We start from the raw sequence: 20,875 nt of genomic DNA, 5'->3' as shown, positions 1-20,875 counted from the left end.
AAATAGGCTAAAAATAATAAGGTAGAACGGACAGTAAAAAGTACAAGATTGTTCAATAAAGGTGCGGCTACGTGGCGTAGTGGGCAAGGCGCTCGCACGAAATCTGGAAACCCTGGGCTTGCCTGTTCGAGCCCAGCGCTCCACATTTGCTTTCAGTTTAGCTGGTCGTCCGTACTAATACACATTGGCCGTATTAGGGGGTGGGAAACTGATGAGTGGGGATTGGGCGTTGTGGACAGTGACTCCTACAGGTCGGTTGGTGCGCCTGCGCAGTAGAATCAGGAAGTGTCGGGGGCAGCGTGAGCCTCCCACGCGTTACTCCTCGCCACTGAGCGATCGAGCTGCGCAGGGGAAAAGATGAGACTGCTGTTACCTCAAGTACCGGAGGGGACTTGTGCTATGTATGACTTAGTCCACATTGCAGCCGGCCTGTGGGAGGCAAGAAACAGCGTTCGTGACAGGGGAGGGTTGAATTGGATGATACGAAAATTGGGATGGGAGAAAATATAGAAAATGGGAGAAAAAGTGGATAAAAATTGTTCAATAAAGAAAAAATATATATAACAGAGCAGTGTATCGCAGATAAAATATGGTGTAGTGTTTAAAGTGAATGTTAATGGCAGCTGAAGATCACAGCACTACCAGGCTGGGTGTCTCAACACCCTGATTAAAGCAAAGGCTGAGCCATATCCAATAAAAATACTTTTGACTACAGGAGAGAACAGGAGAGAAGTGCGTGTGTGGTCTCTACTCGGTTGAGGACTTCAGATTCAGATATTCAGATTATTTTATTTGCCATAAGCACAATGGGATTCTTACTCTCAGTTTGCTCCACAGCATAAAGGAATAAAAAGCAACAATTAACAGAGTAAAAAAAAAACATAATACAAATAAGTACACGTTAGACGAGTTAAAGATAATTGCACATTATATTGATGCACGAGGGTGCAGTGAGGTCGCTGAGCGTTGTAGCAGCGTTTGAGTCCAGTAATGAGCAGATTAACTGTTCATCAGGCTGATACTGCCTGTGGGTAGAAATTGTTCTCGTACCGGTTTGCGTTTGTTCCTAGCTCAAACCCCACCCCCTTTTCTTTGATCCTCTAATCTAACCGTCGCATTCCTCTAACAAACTTTGTTTGTGTTATTTGTGTCAATCCAATTACAGGCTCCATTAACCTCTTAAAGGAACACGCCAATTTTGGGGGAAATTTGCTTATTTGCCGTCTACCCTGGAGTTAGACGAGCAGATACACACCCTTTTCTTCTCTGTGCATGCATTAGGCTTTAGGGAACAGCCGTACCGTTAGCCTAGCTTAGCGTCATTCACTGGAAGTAGGTGTGCCAGTGTAGCCTAGTTCCCAACAGTCACGAAATACACTCCAAATACAACTCCAAAACATTCCTGTAAACATGTTGTGACCTGTGTATTTACCACATGGAGAAATAAATAAGACAATAATTTGACATTTTCGTTTTCTAAGCAGATAATTATACTCTAAACAATTTTTAGCCGAACCACTGCTGCCTGGGCGCAGTGATTTCATCACCTCAAAAGCCCTGTTGTTTTTTGAAAAACAGGGCTTTTGAGGTGATGAAATGATGCTAGGCTAGGCTGTTCCCTAAGCATAATGCATGCACAGAGAAGAAAGGGGTGTATCTGCTTGTCTAACTCCAGGGTAGATCATGCAGCAGAACTGTTACATGCTGTTGCCCAGATCCTGTTCCTCGATAAACGTATTCTTTATGGGTTTGTCTTATTGCTCCGTTTACTCTCTCCCTCGAGCCACCTGTTATCTGGATATTATGCAGACAGGCTTTTTATGAACAAACAACAGATGTGCGACAGATTGCCCGCTCCGTATTACTCCGTGATAAGTGTTGAACACACATGGTAATATTCTTTGAACTCGGTCGATCTCTGATCAAAGGCCGGAATAGACCAGACATATCCATTAAGTTTTTTTGTATCTGATAAAGAGACCTATCCAGATGAAGGATACTTAAGTGCATTCAATAGCAAATCATTCTCTACTTTTAGTTAAGTAGAATTTGAATGGAGGACTTTTACCAGAGTACTCATTTGTTTCCTTTGTCCTTTTATTCAAGTATGCACTCACAATCTATTATGCTTCAAATACATACTAAAGTAAATGGAAGATTGCTCCACGTCTACAAGGTCCATTTGCATGTTCTTGGTATCTAGGGACATCTATGGACCTCAGGGAATGTATTCCCAAATTGTAATGAACCAAAGGAAAATATCAATTCTATTTTATTTTTTGACAGTTAATAACACTATGCTAAAATGGGCCAGACATGAGAAATGACCACTGAGCTCATTCATCACCTTCTTGAGATCACGTGTACAAAAAAAATCTAAGCAAATGCATAAAGGGAAGATGATTAAACGGAAGGTGTTGTAGATACAGTACTGAATCCTGCCGTCCTGGAGGAGCTATCGGTCGATATACCATCAGCATCGCATTAGTCAAAGTCAAAAGTCAAAGTTACGTTTATTGTCATGTTTCCATTGACATGGAGCACGAGATGCAGCACTCCGGTCTCAGTTATAGATATACACTAAACAAATAAATAAAATACTGATCCTCATGACAGACATACAAACTGATTCAACAAAATCCAGTAGAAACCAATCATTCAACAAAAACGGTCAATAAAAACCGTGAATTGATTCAGTAGCAAACTAACTAATCCAAAATAAGAAACCTAGTCTAATTCAGTAAAACTGATCCAATTCAATAAGGCCAATAGATTCACTGATTAAAATAGATGGGTGCTATAAAGTGCTACGGTGCAGAGGCATGGCAGTGATGAGCTGCGATGGACTGTTCAGTCGTCTCACAGCATCTTCTCCAGCCTGGTGGTTCTTGCCCGGATGCTGCGCACCACCTGGGCTGCTGTGTTGTTGACGCGCACCACCTGGGCTGCTGTGTTGTTGACGGTACGTTTCTCTCCCGTTCCTCCCCCTGAACACCAGCGTGAACTCTGACGCCACCTCGGGGAAGGAGCTGAGCGACGGCTGCGAGGGAACGCACGGGGGCAAGGGGGAGTGTCGGGTCCGGAAGCACCACCGGAGGTCCACACGGACCCGGTCCCGCCAGGAGAAGATCAACAGGCCAAAGCTAAGCATGCTCAATGTGAGTGACCCGGGGAGAACCCTGTAGTGACCCGGGGAGAACCCTGACCCGGGGAGAACCCTGTAGTGACCCGGGGAGACACCTGACCCGGGGAGAACCCTGACCCGGGGAGACACCTGACCCGGGGAGAACCCTGACCCGGGGAGACACCTGACCCGGGGAGAACCCTGTAGTGACCCGGGGAGACACCTGACCCGGGGAGAACCCTGACCCGGGGAGACACCTGACCCGGGGAGAACCCTGACCCGGGGAGACACCTGACCCGGGGAGACACCTGACCCGGGGAGACACCTGACCCGGGGAGAACCCTGACCCGGGGAGAACCCTGACCCGGGGAGAACCCTGACCCGGGGAGACACCTGACCCGGGGAGAACCTGTAGTGGTCCGGGGAGAACCTGTAGTGACCCGGGGAGAACCCTGTAGTGACCCGGGCAGAAACCTGTAGTGACCCGGGGAGAAACCTGACCCGGGGAGACACCTGACCCGGGGAGACACCTGACCCGGGGAGAACCCTGACCCGGGGAGAACCCTGACCCGGGGAGAACCCTGACCCGGGGAGAACCCTGTAGTGACCCGGGGAGACACCTGACCCGGGGAGACACCTGACCCGGGGAGACACCTGACCCGGGGAGAAACCTGACCCGGGGAGACACCTGACCCGGGGAGAACCCTGTAGTGACCCGGGGAGACACCTGACCCGGGGAGACACCTGACCCGGGGAGACACCTGACCCGGGGAGACACCTGACCCGGGGAGAACCTGTAGTGGTCCGGGGAGAACCTGTAGTGACCCGGGGAGAACCCTGTAGTGACCCGGGCAGAAACCTGTAGTGACCCGGGCAGAAACCTGACCCGGGGAGAACCCTGACCCGGGGAGAACCCTGACCCGGGGAGAACCCTGACCCGGGGAGAACCCTGACCCGGGGAGAACCCTGTAGTGACCCGGGGAGAACCTGTAGTGGTCCGGGGAGAACCCTGTAGTGACCCGGGGAGAACCTGTAGTGGTCCGGGGAGAACCTGTAGTGACCCGGGGAGAACCCTGTAGTGACCCGGGGAGAAACCTGTAGTGACCCGGGGAGAAACCTGTAGTGACCCGGGGAGAAGCCTGTAGTGACCCGGGGAGAAACCTGTAGTGACCCGGGGAGAAACCTGTAGTGACCCGGGAGGAAACCTGTAGTGACCCGGGAGGAAACCTGTAGTGACCCGGGAGGAAACCTGTAGTGACCCGGGAGGAAACCTGTAGTGACCCGGGAGGAAACCTGTAGTGACCCGGGAGGAAACCTGTAGTGACCCGGGAGGAAACCTGTAGTGACCCGGGAGGAAACCTGTAGTGACCCGGGAGGAACCCTGTAGTGACCCGGGGAGAACCCTGTAGTGACCCGGGGAGAAACCTGTAGTGACCCGGGGAGGAAACCTGTAGTGACCCGGGAGGAAACCTGTAGTGACCCGGGGGGAAACCTGTAGTGACCCGGGGAGAAACCTGTAGCGACCCGGGGGGAAACCTGTAGTGACCCGGGAGGAAACCTGTAGTGACCCGGGGAGAAACCTGTAGCGACCCGGGGGGAAACCTGTAGTGACCCGGGAGGAAACCTGTAGTGACCCGGGAGGAAACCTGTAGTGACCCGGGGAGGACCCTGTAGTGACCCGGGGAGAACCTGTAGTGACCCGGGGAGAAACCTGTAGTGACCCGGGAGGAAACCTGTAGTGACCCGGGAGGAAACCTGTAGTGACCCGGGGAGGACCCTGTAGTGACCCGGGGAGAACCTGTAGTGACCCGGGGAGAAACCTGTAGTGACCCGGGGAGAACCCTGCAACCGGGAACGGGAGCGAGGCGGATCACTGACCGTGTTTCCCTCTAACATGCAGGTGTGCAACACGGGCGATAAGATGGTGGAGTGTCAGCTGGAAACCCACAACCACAAGATGGTCACCTTCAAGTTTGACCTGGACGGAGACGCGCCTGAGGAGATAGCGACGTACATGGTAGGTGGGGCCAGAGGAGGACCGCGTCGAGTCATGTGTTCCTTAATTAATACTAGGCCTGTCCTCGACTAAGGATTTGTATAGTCGACTTTCATTGGCCAAAATTTGACGATAGTCGACTGGTAGTGGTAGTGGAAATTTGTTTTATAATAATAATAAGTTATAAATTATTATTATTATATATAATTTTTTTGATCATTCCATTTGGGCTGTGGGGGGTGCTTAATGTCTGAAGGAGTCGACTGAAGGCTCCTTGTCCTCTGCGAAAGCATGCAATTGGTCCACAGTGATGGATACATCTTGATATTTGTTCATTAGATGGGTGAAATCCTCTTTCAGTGCCTCTGTGCCTGTTTTCTTAGGCAGTTAGCCTCTGGTATGCGTGCCATTAGCGTTAGCCACGCTTCTAGGCCTCTTTGCTTTTGGAAAGAATGAAGAAAATATTTTGTTCTTACTTGCTTGCCTGGGTAAATAAAGGTTATAGAAATGTAAAAAAAACAAAAAAAAAAAACGTTTAAACCGATACCGATATTTTCCGATATCACATTTTAATGCCGATATCGGCCGATAATATCGGACATCCCTAATGTCATTCTTATGTTGTGGCAGCAGCGGGCGGGACGACGACGACTTACTTTGATAATCAAGTAATCAGTAAAGTAACTAGATTACTTTTTAAAGGAGTAATCAGTAATCAGATTATGTTTACAAGTAATCTGTGGCATCACTGGTTATTAGACCCATAGCTAATAGCTATACTATAAAATATAGGTTTAGCTCTACAAACTACAACTACGTTTACATGGGGTTAATGGACGGCAAGGCCAGGTCACTTCCAGGAAGGGGCGTGGCACTCAATGTGTTAAAAGTTAATGGCATCCTTTTGAATGCCCTTTTTAAATGAAAAATAGTGCTTGTAAAAGTACTTGAAAGTCCTTGAATTTCATTTTGCAATGTCTGTGGGAACCCTGCATTTAAGTTCCATTTTAGAAGACGTTTTAAAGTCTGGAAGTGTCCTCTGAGCTTTACCTTGTCGGTCTGCCAGCGAGTCGTGAGCCAGCTTCTCTCTCAAGTCACGGAACTCTTCGTGATGCTGGTCCTCCACCGCACTGCAGCAACGTGTCTCTCTCTGTGTATCTCTCTCTCTCTCTGTGTATCTGTCTCTCTTTGTGTATCTGTCTCTCTCTCTGTGTATCTGTCTCTCTCTCTGTCTGTGTATCTGTCTCTCTGTGTATCTGTCTCTCTGTCTGTGTCTCTGTCTCTCTCTCTGTGTATCTGTCTCTCTCTCTGTGTATCTGTCTCTCTGTATCTGTCTCTCTCTCTGTGTATCTGTCTCTCTCTCTGTGTATCTGTCTCTCTGTGTATCTGTCTCTCTGTCTGTGTATCTGTCTCTCTCTCTGTGTATCTCTCTCTGTGTATCTGTCTCTCTCTCTGTGTATCTGTCTCTCTCTCTCTGTGTATCTGTCTCGCTCTCTGTGTATCTGTCTCTCTCTCTGTCTCTCTCTGTCTCTCTGTGTATCTGTCTCTCTGTGTATCTGTCTCTCTCTCTGTGTATCTTTCTCTCTCTGTGTATCTGTCTCTCTCTCTGTGTATCTCTCTCTCTCTGTGTATCTCTCTCTCTGTGTATCTGTCTCTCTCTCTGTGTATCTGTCTCTCTCCCTGTGTATCTCTGTGTATCTGTCTCTCTCTCTGTGTATCTGTCTCTCTCTCTGTGTATCTGTCTCTCTCTGTGTATCTGTCTCTCTCTCTGTGTATCTGTCTCTCTCTGTGTATCTGTCTCTCTCTGTGTATCTGTCTCTCTCTCTGTGTATCTCTCTCTCTCTCTCTCTCTCTCTCTCTCTCTCTGTGTATCTGTCTCGCTCTCTGTCTCTGTCTCTCTGTGTCTCTGTCTCTCTCTGTTTATCTGTCTCTCTCTCTATCTGTCTCTCTCTGTGTATCTGTCTCTCTGTCTGTGTATCTGTCTCTCTCTGTGTATCTGTCTCTCTCTCTCTGTGTATCTGTCTCTCTCTCTCTCTCTGTGTATCTGTCTCGCTCTCTGTCTCTGTCTCTCTCTCTGTGTATCTGTATCTCTCTCTCTGTCTGTCTCTCTCTTTCTATGTCTCTGTGTGTATCTGTCGCTCTCTCTCTCTCTCTGTATCTGTCTCTGTGTATCTGTCTCTCTGTGTATCTCTCTCTCTCTTTCTCTCTGTGTATCTCTCTCTCTCTCTCTTTCTCTCTCATATCCTAAACTCCAACCCATTCATAGTGGGACGGATACTTGTATTTATAGATGCATGAATATTTCATAGCGTGTGCATTTAACGTTGGATCCACCAGCTCTTAATAGTCCGGTGGCTTAGCGCCAGATTTGAGAAGGATGTGGACACGCCGGACAAAAGCACCACATTTTTCCCACGTGTTCCTCATCATCATAGCTTTCATTTTGGGGTAGGGCCCACGTCAACATGATGGATTTCAAGATGGCCACCATGTAAAATCAAGGTTCTGCCCATTAATAAATATCTTGGTCCATAGCGCGCTCAATATTTGAGTGAACACAAAGGTATTGGTATCCCTGTAAACTAGAGAAGCTAAGCTTTCCATTGGTATCATTTGCATTAAGCCCAACTGTTGGGAAGGGGGTTTTAATAGGCAATGATTCAAAATTATGTTAAATTTTCGCCTAGAAAAAACTGCCATGCTCATCTTCCAAAAGGTCCCTTGGCCGTTCACATGAATATATCAGAGTGAACATTGGTTTTATAGGTACCCACAAGCCTCTTCTTTCCAGACATACCCACTCTGTCCAACTTGCATGCTATTTGGGGCAATAATCAAGCAGGTGTGTGCATGTGGTACAAATGTGTCGAACATTCTAACAACTGCCAAAAATGTGAATGTTGGGTTAGGGTTTGTTGTTAGAATGTTGAACATAGAAGATACATTTTGGTGTCAAACTACACATTTTCTGGGTCAATAAATGTGTTAATGCTATGAAGAATGTCACCAGATGAATATTTGTACCATTCTAACAACATATTTACATACTTTTTTACTTGTTTAACAGTCAGACATGCATGAATCGAATAGACATTTTATTAGGATCACTCGTTACATTTATTATTATTATTATAACTCTTTAGCCCATATAGGCGTATTTAACTGTTATGGAGATATTTTCGCGGGTCTTGTGCAGTGGTCTCGTGCCCGCGAAAATATCAGAATGTTTCATAAATATTCCTGCGGTATACTGGCCAGCTCTCAGTGCGTGTCTCGTGACAGCTGTCGTGGCTTAGCGCAGCCAGAGGACAGCGAGATAAGGGACATGTTTAAAAAGGCAAAACATAATATAACAGGTAAGTCAAGTGTCATTACTTTAGTTATCAAAGATGGAATCTCTGGACATAAGCAATGACGTTATAGTTTAAAGCTAAACTATATGTTTTTCTCTCTTGTTAGAAAAGGGATAACTTCTTCAGTTAGATTTGATTTGATCTGCGGCTAGGTGGTGTAGTGGGCAAGGCGCTCGCCACCAATGCAGGAGACGCTGGGTTCGAGCCCAGCTCTCCGCATTGCTATCAGCTTGGCTGGTCGTTCATACTAACACAATTGGCAGTGTTAGGGGTGGGAAAGCTGATGGGTGGGGATCGGACGTTGTGGACAGCGACTCCTACAGGTCGGTTGGTGCGCCTGCGCAGCAGAATCAGGAAGCGACGGGGGCGGCGTGTCCCTCCCACGCAGACCCCCGCCGCTGAGAGATTGCGCTGTGCAGGTGAAAAGATGCGACGGCTGCTTCCTCGAGTACCGGAGGGGACACGTGATGTAAGGCTTCGTCCACATTGCAGCCGGCTTGTGGGAGGCATGGCCTAACAGCGTTCGAGACAGGGGAGGGTAGAATTGGACGATACAAAATTTGGATGGGAGAAAAATTTTAAAATGGGAGAACAAAGTAGATTAAAAAAAAAGATTTTATTTGATCTTTATTTATCTCAAACATTTTCAACCATAAACACACACATTTCTAATAACAAAAAATAAATAAAAACGAAATAAAATACAAATACATTTAAATATATCTTCCTATGCAGGGAATAATCAACACTCAAATTAGTGTAAGCTATGATCGGGTCTTGGAAGTGGAGAATCAGCTGGCTACTGCAATCTGTGAGAACATCGAGAAGAATGGTGTTGTGTGTCCTGCTCGGCTCCGCAAAGAGCTATTCACCGAGTGCCCTCGACAACCTTGACCATAACCCATCAAGTACCACAGCTAAAGGGTCCTTCCATGGCACAGGCATCAGTCTCTTTCAGTTCCCCTCCAAGTCCAACATGGGACACCTTCAGGATGGAATAGACATACATGCACTGAAAACAAACAAGAATCACCGGTTGCCTGACAACTACACCATTGTGCCAGCAGTTGCACTAAAGAAGGAAAATGTGACTGTTCCCAAGACACGCAATTTGAATAAAGCTTTCGAGGGACATCTACTGTAGGAAGAGCACATATGAAAGAGAAATGTTGGCTTGAGCATTCAACGAAAATTATCGAAAAGGAGGAGCTAGACAAGGGCGACATTGTGGCCTGGTCAGCCTATCATGCATCTCTACATGATCATATTTCCGATTTACAGCCTGCTCTGACACAGCTCTTGCCACTTTTTTATGAGAAGGCTGCTACAGCTTCTATGGTCAAGCATGGGATGGATGTACAGCGTGAAGCCACACAGTATCTAAATCCAGGACAGATCCCAGTAATGGCTATGGATGCACCACTGTACGCTCTTGCCAAGTTTGTTCAGTGGAACTGGCCTCAGACACATGGAGAGGACAAGTGTGTAATCATGTTCGGGGGTCTCCATGTTGAAATGGCAATGTGGAAGACATATGGGGACTATTTGGAGGCATCTGGATGGACCACCGCACTTTCTGAGGCTGGAATTGCATCATCTGGCACAGCTCACTCCTTCCTCAAAGTGTCCCACCTCACTAGGACAAGACATGCCCACCAAGTGAGTGCTCTGGCGTTGGCAAAGCTGCAGCAGGATGCCTTCTTACACATGACAACGGAGGAACCACATGATGAGGAGACCAAAGAAGCCTGGAGACTAGACATGAGCGCCAAGAGTCCAACTTTCCAGTACTGGGATACCATCCTCAACATGGAAATTCTGGGTCTGATATTTTTACGGGCCCACAGAGAACAGGATTTTCCCCTCTACGTGGAGACACTGAAGGCTCTCGTCCCATGGTTCTTCGCCCTTGATCACCAGAACTACGCCAGATGGATTCCTGTCCACATCCGTGACATGGAAAGCTTGCCCACGTCTATCCACAAGGAATTTGTAGAGCATGGTCATTGGGTTGTTCCAAAGACAACAAACAGATTCTCAAGCATACCGATCGACCAGGCACATGAGCAGAATAACTATCTGGTGAAGGGTTCTGGGGGTGCAGTGGGACTTACTGAGAATCCTTCAGCATTCAAGAAGTGGATGATCGCGCCGCTGACTCTCCCGACCCAGTTACTCAAACAGTATGACAAAGTCATTAATGTATATCTGTGGGGGGGCAAAAGGCCGCTATTTGGACGGGCCAAAATGTATGCAGCAAAGGAAAATGGCGGCTTATCCCTGCCTAAACTAGATTGGTATCACTATGCATTCTCGCTCTCCCAGCTCTCCAAACTGAATCACTCGTCTGAGGAGGCACCTGCTTGGGTCAAGATGGAGGAGGAAATGATATATCCCTCATCTCTGGAATCCTTCCTGACACAATCAGACAGACCTATACCTTTTAAAAACCCTTTAATGGCATTTATCAGGGAAACTTGGAATCAATCGCACAGAATGACTGGTGATAGCCCATATTTAACTACGAGAGCCTCTATATGGTATAATAAGAAACTAAAGATTGGTAAGAAATCAGTCATATGGGACGATTGGATTAAAAGGGGGATACATGTACTAGGTGATATAGCCGGGGAAGATGGGGTTTTGCCTTTTGAGGATATTAAAGAGGATTTTGATATAGATAATAAAAACTTTTATAAATTCCTACAGATTAGACATTGTATATCGTCATCAATAGGAGGACCAAAGTGTGGCCCGATTACTGCAATTCAAGAAATATTCTATAAAGGATGGCGTAGGAAAGGCGGTGCGTCAAGATTTTATGATGTTATAAGAGAATACAATGCACCCAAATTGGCGGGCCTGAGATTGAGCTGGGAGAACGATGTACGTGAGGATATTACTGAGGAAATGTGGGAGAAACTGGTGTCCAAATGGGGTAAATTCTCTAGGGAGGCGCAATCACAACTTATTTTTTACAAAGTGTTGAACAGAAGCTATTGGACGCCTAGTAAACTGGCCAGACTGAAATTAAGGGACAGTGACATCTGCTGGAGATGTGAGAAGGAGACAGGCACTTTACTGCACATGCTGTACGAATGTGAGAAGGTCCGGAAAATGTGGGATCAAATTGTGATATTCCTAAGTAAGGTTCTGAATGTGAAGATAAATAACGCCCCAATGGCATGTGTTTTGGGTATAGTACCGAAAGGGATTAAACTGCCTAAATACCGGGGAATGTAGTATAGAATGGCCATGATATCAGGATGTAGAATTGCATTACGACATTGGAAATCACCTGTTGATATTACTTTTAAAGAATGGATGGAACTAATGTTCCAGACAGCATCATATGAAAGGGTGACGTATAGAGTCGCAGGGAGAGAGGATATTTTCGCTGAGGTATGGGACAGTTTTCTACACCTGACTGAACGGTCTGGGGACAAATGATTAAGGTGGGATTACAATGTTATCAAGGATGAATATGAAAAAGGGGATCTGATCTGATGGTACTTGTGCTTTATAATGTATTGTGTATGTATGTACATGTATTTTATGACCGGATGGTGTATCTATGGAACGGTCACTGTCTCTATCACACTCACATGTGCGCAGGTATAGCCGCATACAAGTATCTAGGATACACATATTCATATGTGTACATAATAGGTTTACACACACTCATATACACAAGGATAAGGTATACACGTCAGGGGCACACATACATGCACATACTCACTTATAGGAAATAGGCATACACACACCTACATATACACATAGTTGAAGTATAGGCTTTCACTGACACATATGGGGGATACACATGTATATAGGAGACATGCGTGCATGCATGTTATCATGCACAACTGCATGTGTCTGAGGCGCTTTCTCTCACATGCAATATGGAGAAGGGTGGCATCCCGATAGAGGATGCAGCACATACCTGCTCGAAGGTAGTTCGGTCTACATGCAAAGTATATATATCAGGGATGTATACGCATAATATAAGTCTTTTTTTATTTTCCATGTCAGTTGTTAATGTATTTGTATGAGTCCTGTACATGTTTTGTATGTTCTTACAAAAAAGAAAAAGGCAAATCCTGGAAATTGCACAAAAAAAAAAAAAAAAAAAAAGTGGATGATCGCTGGGCCTGAACAAGCATGCCTCCTCCAGGAGTTTGAGCAGGAGTATATATCAGAAAAGAACAATAAACAACACCACGAAGAAGGCATGTCGACACAAAATACCTTCAAAAAGGAAGCACTAGCTCTGGTTCACACCATCAGCAGTATCGGCAATCCATTCTTAGATGATAACACCTGAGCTTCTAACGCTGGACTCACGAAATATGATGGAAGAATCTGTGATTAACACAGTCAGCACTGTGGAATCAGTGGGCAGAGAGCAGTACAGAAAATACCATCAGACAGTCATCATGGAACGCTCAACCTCCATTCATGAGCCCATCAAAAGAAACTCACTGCCTCTGTTCAGATGCCCAACTCCCAAAACCAAGACCAAAAAGGCAGGGCAGATGTCTATGTTAAAAAATGATGTGGCACTCTTTTCACGGTTATATATAGCCACGCAACACAGACAGGGGGACATGAGCACGTTCTTTAGACACGAGAACCACCCATACCCTCCCTCTCTATCTGACAGAGGAAAGCTACGTCTGGGGAAAAAGTCAGATCTGCTCAATGTCCTGACACCAACAACACAACCTAAACCTCCACATACTTTTGATGTCAAAGTGCTGGACGGAGCTGCTGTGGTGCACTTCTTGTCAGCCAACAACATGACCACCTTTGATGAGTATGCCAGCTGTGTCTTTGTTCCCCACATCCTGAAACACCTGGAGTCCTACAAAAGAGTTGTGGTCTGGGACACATACATCACCAGCAGCATAAAGGACCCCACAAGGGTGAAGCGAGGAAAAGGCACAAGAAGGAAAGTTGCTGGTCAAAACAAGCTGCCAGGGAATTGGCCAGATTTCCTGCGTGACCCTGTGAATAAGCAGGAACCCTTCGCCATACTCAGCGAGAAGGTTGCATCCACTGCCTGGCCAGAGGGCAAGCTGGCAGTCATTACATCCGGCTCAAGAGTGGTCAGCAGTGGCACAGACACCAGCCACTCTATGCCACCATGCAACCATGAAGAGGCCGACACCAGGATGCTGATCCACCTGCTTGATGCCCTGGAGCATGGCTGTTCTACCTGCCTGATGCGCACCGTGGATACAGATGTTGTTGTGATACTGATCGGCAAGTTTCATGCCCTACTGAGGAAGTATCCATCTGCAGACATCTGGGTCGCTTTTGGCACTGGGAAGAACTACATGCATCTCCATATTAATGCCATCTGCCATGCTCTTGGGAAAGACAAGTCCACAGCACTCCCCATCTTCCATTCATACACGGGCTGTGACACAACTTCAACATTTTGCGGGAAGGGGAAGAAGTCTGCATGGGTGGCTTGGAATGCCTACCCTCAAGTCACAGAGGCCTTCAACTTCATGGCAGAAAATCCATTTACTCCTGTGACCATAGAAGCCCAGCACTTTCACCTTCTGGAGCGCTTTACCATCATCCTCTATGACAAGACTAGTGAATTGAAACATGTCGCTGAAGCACGGCGAGTGTTGTTCTGTCAAAGAAACGGATCCATGGAACACATTTCACCTACCCAAGATGCACTTCTGCAACATGTAAAGCGAATTGCTTACCAGTCTGGGATCTGGGCGATGTCTGACCTGACCCAACAGCCGGCACCCAGTCCTGAAGGATGGGGATGGACCTTGGATGGAGAGGTCTGGCTTCCTGTGTGGAGCACTCTACCCATGGCATCAAAAGCCTGCAATGAACTTGTGAAGTGCAATTGCAAAAGTTCAAGTGGTTGTGGTGCAAGGTGCTCATGCAAGAAGGCACATTGGAAATGCACAGATCTTTGCAGCTGCCATTGTGACAGATATGTCACAGCTTCTGTGCACTCACCCGGAGATTCCCTGGACCTCTCTCTCATGCTTCCTGGACTCCAGCCTTCCTACCTACTGAGGAAGATTCCGACCAGGATCAAAGCCAGCGTGCCATGGTTCCCAGTGCCAGACCGTGGCCACCTATATGGTAGGCTACAATCTAGTTCTCTAGTCTATTCTATTAAGCTTCTTTTTTTTTTTTTTTTTTTTTTTTTTTTTTTCCCCCATTTTCCTCCGATTTTCTCCCATCCCAATGTTTAGTCGTATGCCAATTCCCAGTCCCTTCCTGGTCGCTGCGCACTTACCCCCCACAGTCAGATCATCTGGGAGAGTGGAGGCTACCACGTGCTTCCTCCGACACACGGAGCGCGGATTCTCATCGAGAGGGCGTAGCGTGTGGGAGGATCACACTATCCCCCTCAAGTCCTATCCGCGCTTAGCAGGCGCCCCGACCGAACTGTAGGAGTCGCTGTTTACAACGACCCGGACCCACCCCCCAGCTTCTCCCACCCTCTAATACAGCCAATTGTATCAGTGCAGACGGCCAGCCAAGCTGGTGACAACCCCGGAGCTGTGAGCTGGATTCGAACAGGCGAATCCAGCTCACAGCTCCGGGGTTGGTGACGAACGCAATCTCCACTCGGCCACCTAACCGCCTCTATTAAGCTTCTTTTATTGTTTTGTATTTTGTGCTGCCTTACATTCACTACAACCCGCGCTTACCAGTGTTTGCTTTTTCTCCTCAGTGATTCACCTGTCAAGACACCTTGTGACCCCTCTCAAGCCTCACGTATATATTATGTTTTGCCTTTTTAAACTTAAATTTTTTATTAACATTTATAGACAAACAACACTTACAGCATACCTACAATGACATCAACAGTACATCCACTTGGGCCCCTTGAATTCAGCTGTGCTCAGCCTCCCAGACCCCCATGAGAGGGCCCCCCCCCCTCCCGCCATCCACCCCCAGAAACAGGGCTCCTCCACATCCCAGGGCCGTCACACGCGTGGCAGAGTATTCAGCAACACGGGTACCTTGAATTTGGTTGGGCCATTAGAGGGGCGAGGGGTGGTACTCCCCCCCCCCCCCCCCCCCCCCCCTGAGCCAAGCCCATAGGAGCCCCCCATATCCCAGGCCGATGCGCGCGCCGCAGGGCCCCCGGCGACACGGGTCCCTTGAATCAATTGGGCCAGCCCAGTAGAGGAAAGGATAGGGGACCCCCCCCCCCACCGAGCCAAGCCCGCCATTTCCCATGTCACCGAGAGCCCCACCCCACGCCCACCGACCCCCCAACACACAGGACCCTGCCAGGCAGAGCCCAGCCGCTCTGATCCTCCTGAGAGAAACCCCTCCCTCCTCCCCGAGAAACGGAACACCCCCATATCCTGGTCCACCATGCGCGGAGCCGAGCACCCAGAGCCCGCGCCCGCCCGACTGCCAGGCCCCCGGCCCACGAGGACCCCAAGCCCAGACCCGCAGAAGGCCAAAGCACCACGCCTCAATGATCCCCCGACCCCCCGCAACCCCAAGCCCGGTGTCCCCCCCGGCCCGGTGACCAGACCGCCCACGCCACGGCGTCCGAGGGCCCCAGGAAACACCACCCCCGCCCCCCCCCACCAATCCCACAACACGCAAGGGCCCCCCTCCCCCGGATCGAACCGCCGGAACGATGGCCCCTCCCCCCGACACCCCCCCACTGAACCCAGCCTGCCCACCTCTGTACCTCCCATGTCACTGACATCACAGCATATATTTATGAAAGATTTAACTAACAACACAATACAATACGTTAGCACTCTTTCCCCGGTTGGCGGCTTGGGGGGGATCAGGCCTCCCACTGGAGAAGCCCCCCCCCCCCCCCCCCCCAGAGACTGAGATATCCCCCAAAGGAGATTCTCCAAGCCTCTCTTCATGTCCAACATTTTGAATTCTTGTCCTTCATATTTGTCCATGTGCACATTTAAAGCAACTGCTATTCTAACATAACTCAGAAGAAAATAATATAAAAGAAGACTAAAGACAATTGGCACTTCCCAGGTAATTCTTTTAACCCAGTTTAACCCCCGTTGGCGGGTTGGAGGGGTAAAGCTCTCCTGGAGAGGGCCCCTCCTATAACGACGTAGATATCCCCAATCGGGATTCTCCAATGTCCCTATTATTGTCCAACATTTTATTTGAATTTTTATCTTTCATGTTAGTACATTTCCAGAGCTCCCAGTCCGGTCTCCGAATGTGATTCCCCATGTTCCCTGTCATCCTATTTGTGTGCTAGTGTCTACAGTTTAGTCTATTGTGTGTTATTTGTACTATACTGTATGTCCCGAATCAAGTCCCAACCTCCCCAACTAATGCGTTTACCTTGTCTGTATTCCCAGCGGGTCTGTGTGTTATCTGCATTGTGTCTCGAACCATAACCTCCATTCACTACCAAATAATATGCTTAGTTGTGCGTCATGTGTGTTAGTTTCTACAGTTTAGTCTAGTACGTGTTATTTGTATTATATGTCCCCCAGTGGTCTTGTGTGTTGTCTGCAGTGTGTCTCGAACCATAACCTCCATTCACTATCACATTATATGCATAATGGTATTGAATCTTGGTCGGTGTGTATGACCTCAGTGCTCGAGTCCTGCTTGGTGTGTGAAACCTCGTTATTCAAGTTCTGGCTGGTCCGGTTGGTCTCGGTGCTCTGATCTCGGTTGGTGTGTGTGGCCTCCGTGTTCGCATCTTGGCCGGCCCGGGCGACCTCCGTGCCTGCATCTTGTGTGCGGATGGTCCGGCCGACCTGGGTGCCCTAGTCCTGGTTGATCCGGTTGTATCCAGCGCCTCCCCGTCCCTCCCCTGGGGGCCGTCCGTTTCACCTCTCCCGAACCAGCTTGTATCCCCCGCTGCATCATATTCCTCGTGTTGACTTCCATGTTAGCTTGCAGCTCCTTCTCCAGCCAGGCCCCGCTGCGGTCCAACACCACGTTAGATTGTATCCCCCGCTGCATCATATTCCTCGTGTTGACTTCCAATTTTTAAAATATCTCCATAAGTTAAATACGCCTATACGGGCTAAAGAGTTATGATAATAATAATAAATGTAACGAGTGATCCTAATAAAATGTCTATTCGATTCATGCATGTCTGACTGTTAAATAAGTAAAAAATTATGTAAATATGTTGTTAGAATGGTACAAATATTCATCTGGTGACATTCTTCATAGCATTAACACATTTATTGACCCAGAAAATGTGTAGTTTGACACCAAAATGTATCTTCTATGTTCAACATTCTAACAACAAACCCTAACCCAACATTCAAATTTTTGGCAGTTAGAATGTTCCGACACATTTGTACCACATGCACAAACCTGCTTGATTATTGCCCCAAATAGCATGCAAGTTGGATAAAGTGGGTATGTCTGGAAAGAAAGAGGCTTGTGGGTACCTATAAAACCAATGTTCACTCCGATATATTCATGTGAACGGCCAAGGGACCTTTTGGAAGATGAGCATGGCAGTTTTTTCTAGGCGAAAATTGAACATAATTTTTAATCATTGCCTATTAAAACCCCCTTCCCAACAGTTGGGCTTAATGAAAATGATACCAATGGAAAGCTTAGCTTTTCTAGTTTACAGGGATACCAATACCTTTGTGTTCGCTCAAATATTGAGCTCGCTATGGACCAAGATATTTATTAATGGGCAGAACCTTGATTTTACATGGCGGCCATCTTGAAATCCATCATGATGACGTGGCCCCTACCCCAAAATGAAAGCTATGGTCATGGGGAACACATGGGAAAAAAGTTGGTGCTTTTGTCCGCCGCGTCCACATTTTTTGCTAAGCCACCGTACTATAATATCCAGAAGGTAAATAAAATCCCTCCCGTATTTAACAGATTGGTTGCCAGCCGGATATGACGATTTATCGCTTTGATGCCAGCACGTTAATCAATGGGAGGACGAGCACATTTGTGAGCGATTAAACTATCTTAAATTATGGCTATGTGTCTAATACACCCGTCTTATCAATGACTTGCTTGCAGTCAACATGTACGAAACGGATTGTTTTTTCATCGGTACATTTCTGTTTTATACCGTTTTGAATACGAGTATAGTTTGAGAGTTCTAGTAATTCCAGAGAAATCCGCGATAATAGCCATTTAGTGGAATACACAAAACACATTGTCATTTTCCGGCTGATTTATGAATCGTTTTCAAATAAACGCTAGATTATCGAGAGTATTTGTGTTCTTATGCACGATACAAAAGCTGGCTGAAAAATCATTTATTCGTGCCGCGCTCAGCGACTAACGCCACACACACACGTTGTGAACGCTGTGAAAAACAACTCTGATTAACCCAAAACTGGTAACATAGATTCCTTACCTCAGATCATATGTTCTGCAAAAAGATGAATCCACTTCCTGATCGCCATTCCAAATATTGATCGCGTTTATTGATCCAATGTTATAGTCCGAAACACATAATCGAAAGCTGCTCCGAGCCTCGCCAGTGAATCTGGTAACAGACACTGCTTGCCAGAGATGGGGAAACCCTGGACCGGAGTTTTTCTCTGATGCACTTTTTCACTCAATCCAATCCAATGATGTGCATTACCATCCGGGAGACGATAGGGGGCGGTATTTGCCCTTTTCGAGCTCAGAGCCATTCCCAATGATAACGTCAGGCTGGATGGATGGATGGATGGATGGATGAAAAATGAATGGATATCGCTAATAAAAAAAATAACGATTAAATAACGAGAAATCTCGTTATTGGCAACCAACGCATGGCGGCCAATAACGAGAAATCTCGTTGTTGGCAACCAATGTGTTAAAGAGCAAACCGATCCAAGTCAACTTGAGACTTAATTTAGTTGTGTTTGAATCTGTGAATATCATTGTCTGTGTGTGTGTGAACTGTAGCACTTCCAATGGGTTATAGAGGCTATGGAACTTTAAACATAAATGTATAGGTTTAGGCCCATGTAGGTAGTCTTCTATTATGATATTGATTGTTATTCTCTCCATTCATCTCTCTCTGTCTCTCTCTCTCTTTCTCTGTCCTTCTCTCTGTGTTTCTTTCTCTCTGTGTGTCTCCCTCTCTCTCTCTCTCTCTCTCCCTCTCTCAGGTGGAGAATGACTTCATCCTGCTCCTGGAGAAGGAGTTGTTCATTGAGCAGCTGAAGGACATCGTGGACAAGGCCGAGGACATGCTGAGTGAGGACCCGGAGGGGGAGAGGAGGTCCCAGGGAGGCAGTCCCCAGGCCAGCCAAGGAGCAGGCCCACTGGGGGCGGAGGTGAGAGAGAGAGAGAATGAATCCTGCCTCCACTCTCCAGATGACTTGGCATGCAAATCTGATGATTATTCGCCACGCTTCCGTGAGTCTGCCTCAGGGCAGCTCTGGCTGCAATTGTAGCTTACCACCACCGGTATGACTGTGTATGAACGAATAATGGACTCTGTGAAGCGCTCTGAGTCAGAGAAGAGCGCTATATAAATCCAATCCATTATTATTATTATTATTAACAAGCCTCGTCAAAAATACCTTCAACATGACACATTGCATGAACTGAATTAGCCGTGATCAACATGACACATCGCATGCACTGAATTAGCCGTGATCAACGTGACACATCGCATGAACTGAATTAGCCGTGATCAACATGACACATTGCATGAACTGAATTAGCCGTGATCAACATGACACATTGCATGAACTGAATGTGCCGTCCCAAGGGTCAACTCTGTGGCTATTGGAACCCTTTAAGTGTTACGGTTTTCCATGTTTTTTTTGTGCCCCTGTTTAAACTCTCTTCTCTTCATAGGGTTCAAGGGTCGCAACGCCCAACACCCCGCAGCTGGTTTACCAGCAGAATGGTGAGACTTTAGCTTCAGTTTGTTTTCAACTTGCATGCAGATTCAAAACACGTTCACCCCCTTACCTGCTTTGTTTATTTGTCATATTTTGAATTGAAGACTTTCTGACGTTATTGTGTTTTTGTACAGTCTGGAATTAGCTGCCTGCGCCTTTGAAACAAGGATAGGCCTTTTTGTGATGGATAGACATATGTTTTATGTGACTCTTGAGGCTGGAAACATTTGTTTACACATGCAACGTTTGTAATTATCTGAATAAAACAGACCTGTTTTCTGAGTTATGATATAGGCCTTTTCTATCTACAAGTCCAACTCTTCAAGGATATAAGTGAATATACCTGTAGATGTAAATGATCAAATACATTTTAAATTGTAGGCTAGCTTTAAAAACAGGGTTTGCACAAGGTCCTTGAAGTGCTTGATTAAAAATAATAAAAACTCAAGGCCTGGAATTCCTTGAAAACAGCCCATTTTTTAACAAGGTGCTTAGAAAGTCCTTGAAATTCAAATCAACCATCCATGAAAAAAGAAAATTGAATCAAGAAATGTAATTGTTT

At 46.9% G+C, this 20,875-nt stretch overlaps 1 protein-coding gene across 1 annotated transcript in view; it reads left to right on the top strand.

Annotated features, from left to right (window-relative positions):
- The window catches only part of LOC311244205 (serine/threonine-protein kinase WNK2), a 143,095-nt gene that overhangs the window by 99,548 nt on the left and 22,672 nt on the right, over positions 1-20,875 (top strand). Inside the window, exons 18-21 of the mRNA XM_084333612.1 lie at positions 2,999-3,158; positions 5,025-5,141; positions 19,570-19,737; positions 20,267-20,318. Coding sequence (XP_084189738.1) covers positions 2,999-3,158; positions 5,025-5,141; positions 19,570-19,737; positions 20,267-20,318 — 497 coding nt within the window. The remainder of the gene's footprint in view (positions 1-2,998; positions 3,159-5,024; positions 5,142-19,569; positions 19,738-20,266; positions 20,319-20,875) is intronic.

This window comes from Notolepis coatsorum, assembly GCF_963971535.1.
Source record: "Notolepis coatsorum genome assembly, chromosome: 17".
NCBI classification, from domain to species: domain Eukaryota; kingdom Metazoa; phylum Chordata; class Actinopteri; order Aulopiformes; family Paralepididae; genus Notolepis; species Notolepis coatsorum.
The sequence above is the reverse complement of the archived record's forward strand: the minus strand, read 5'-3'. Positions and strand labels throughout refer to the sequence as shown.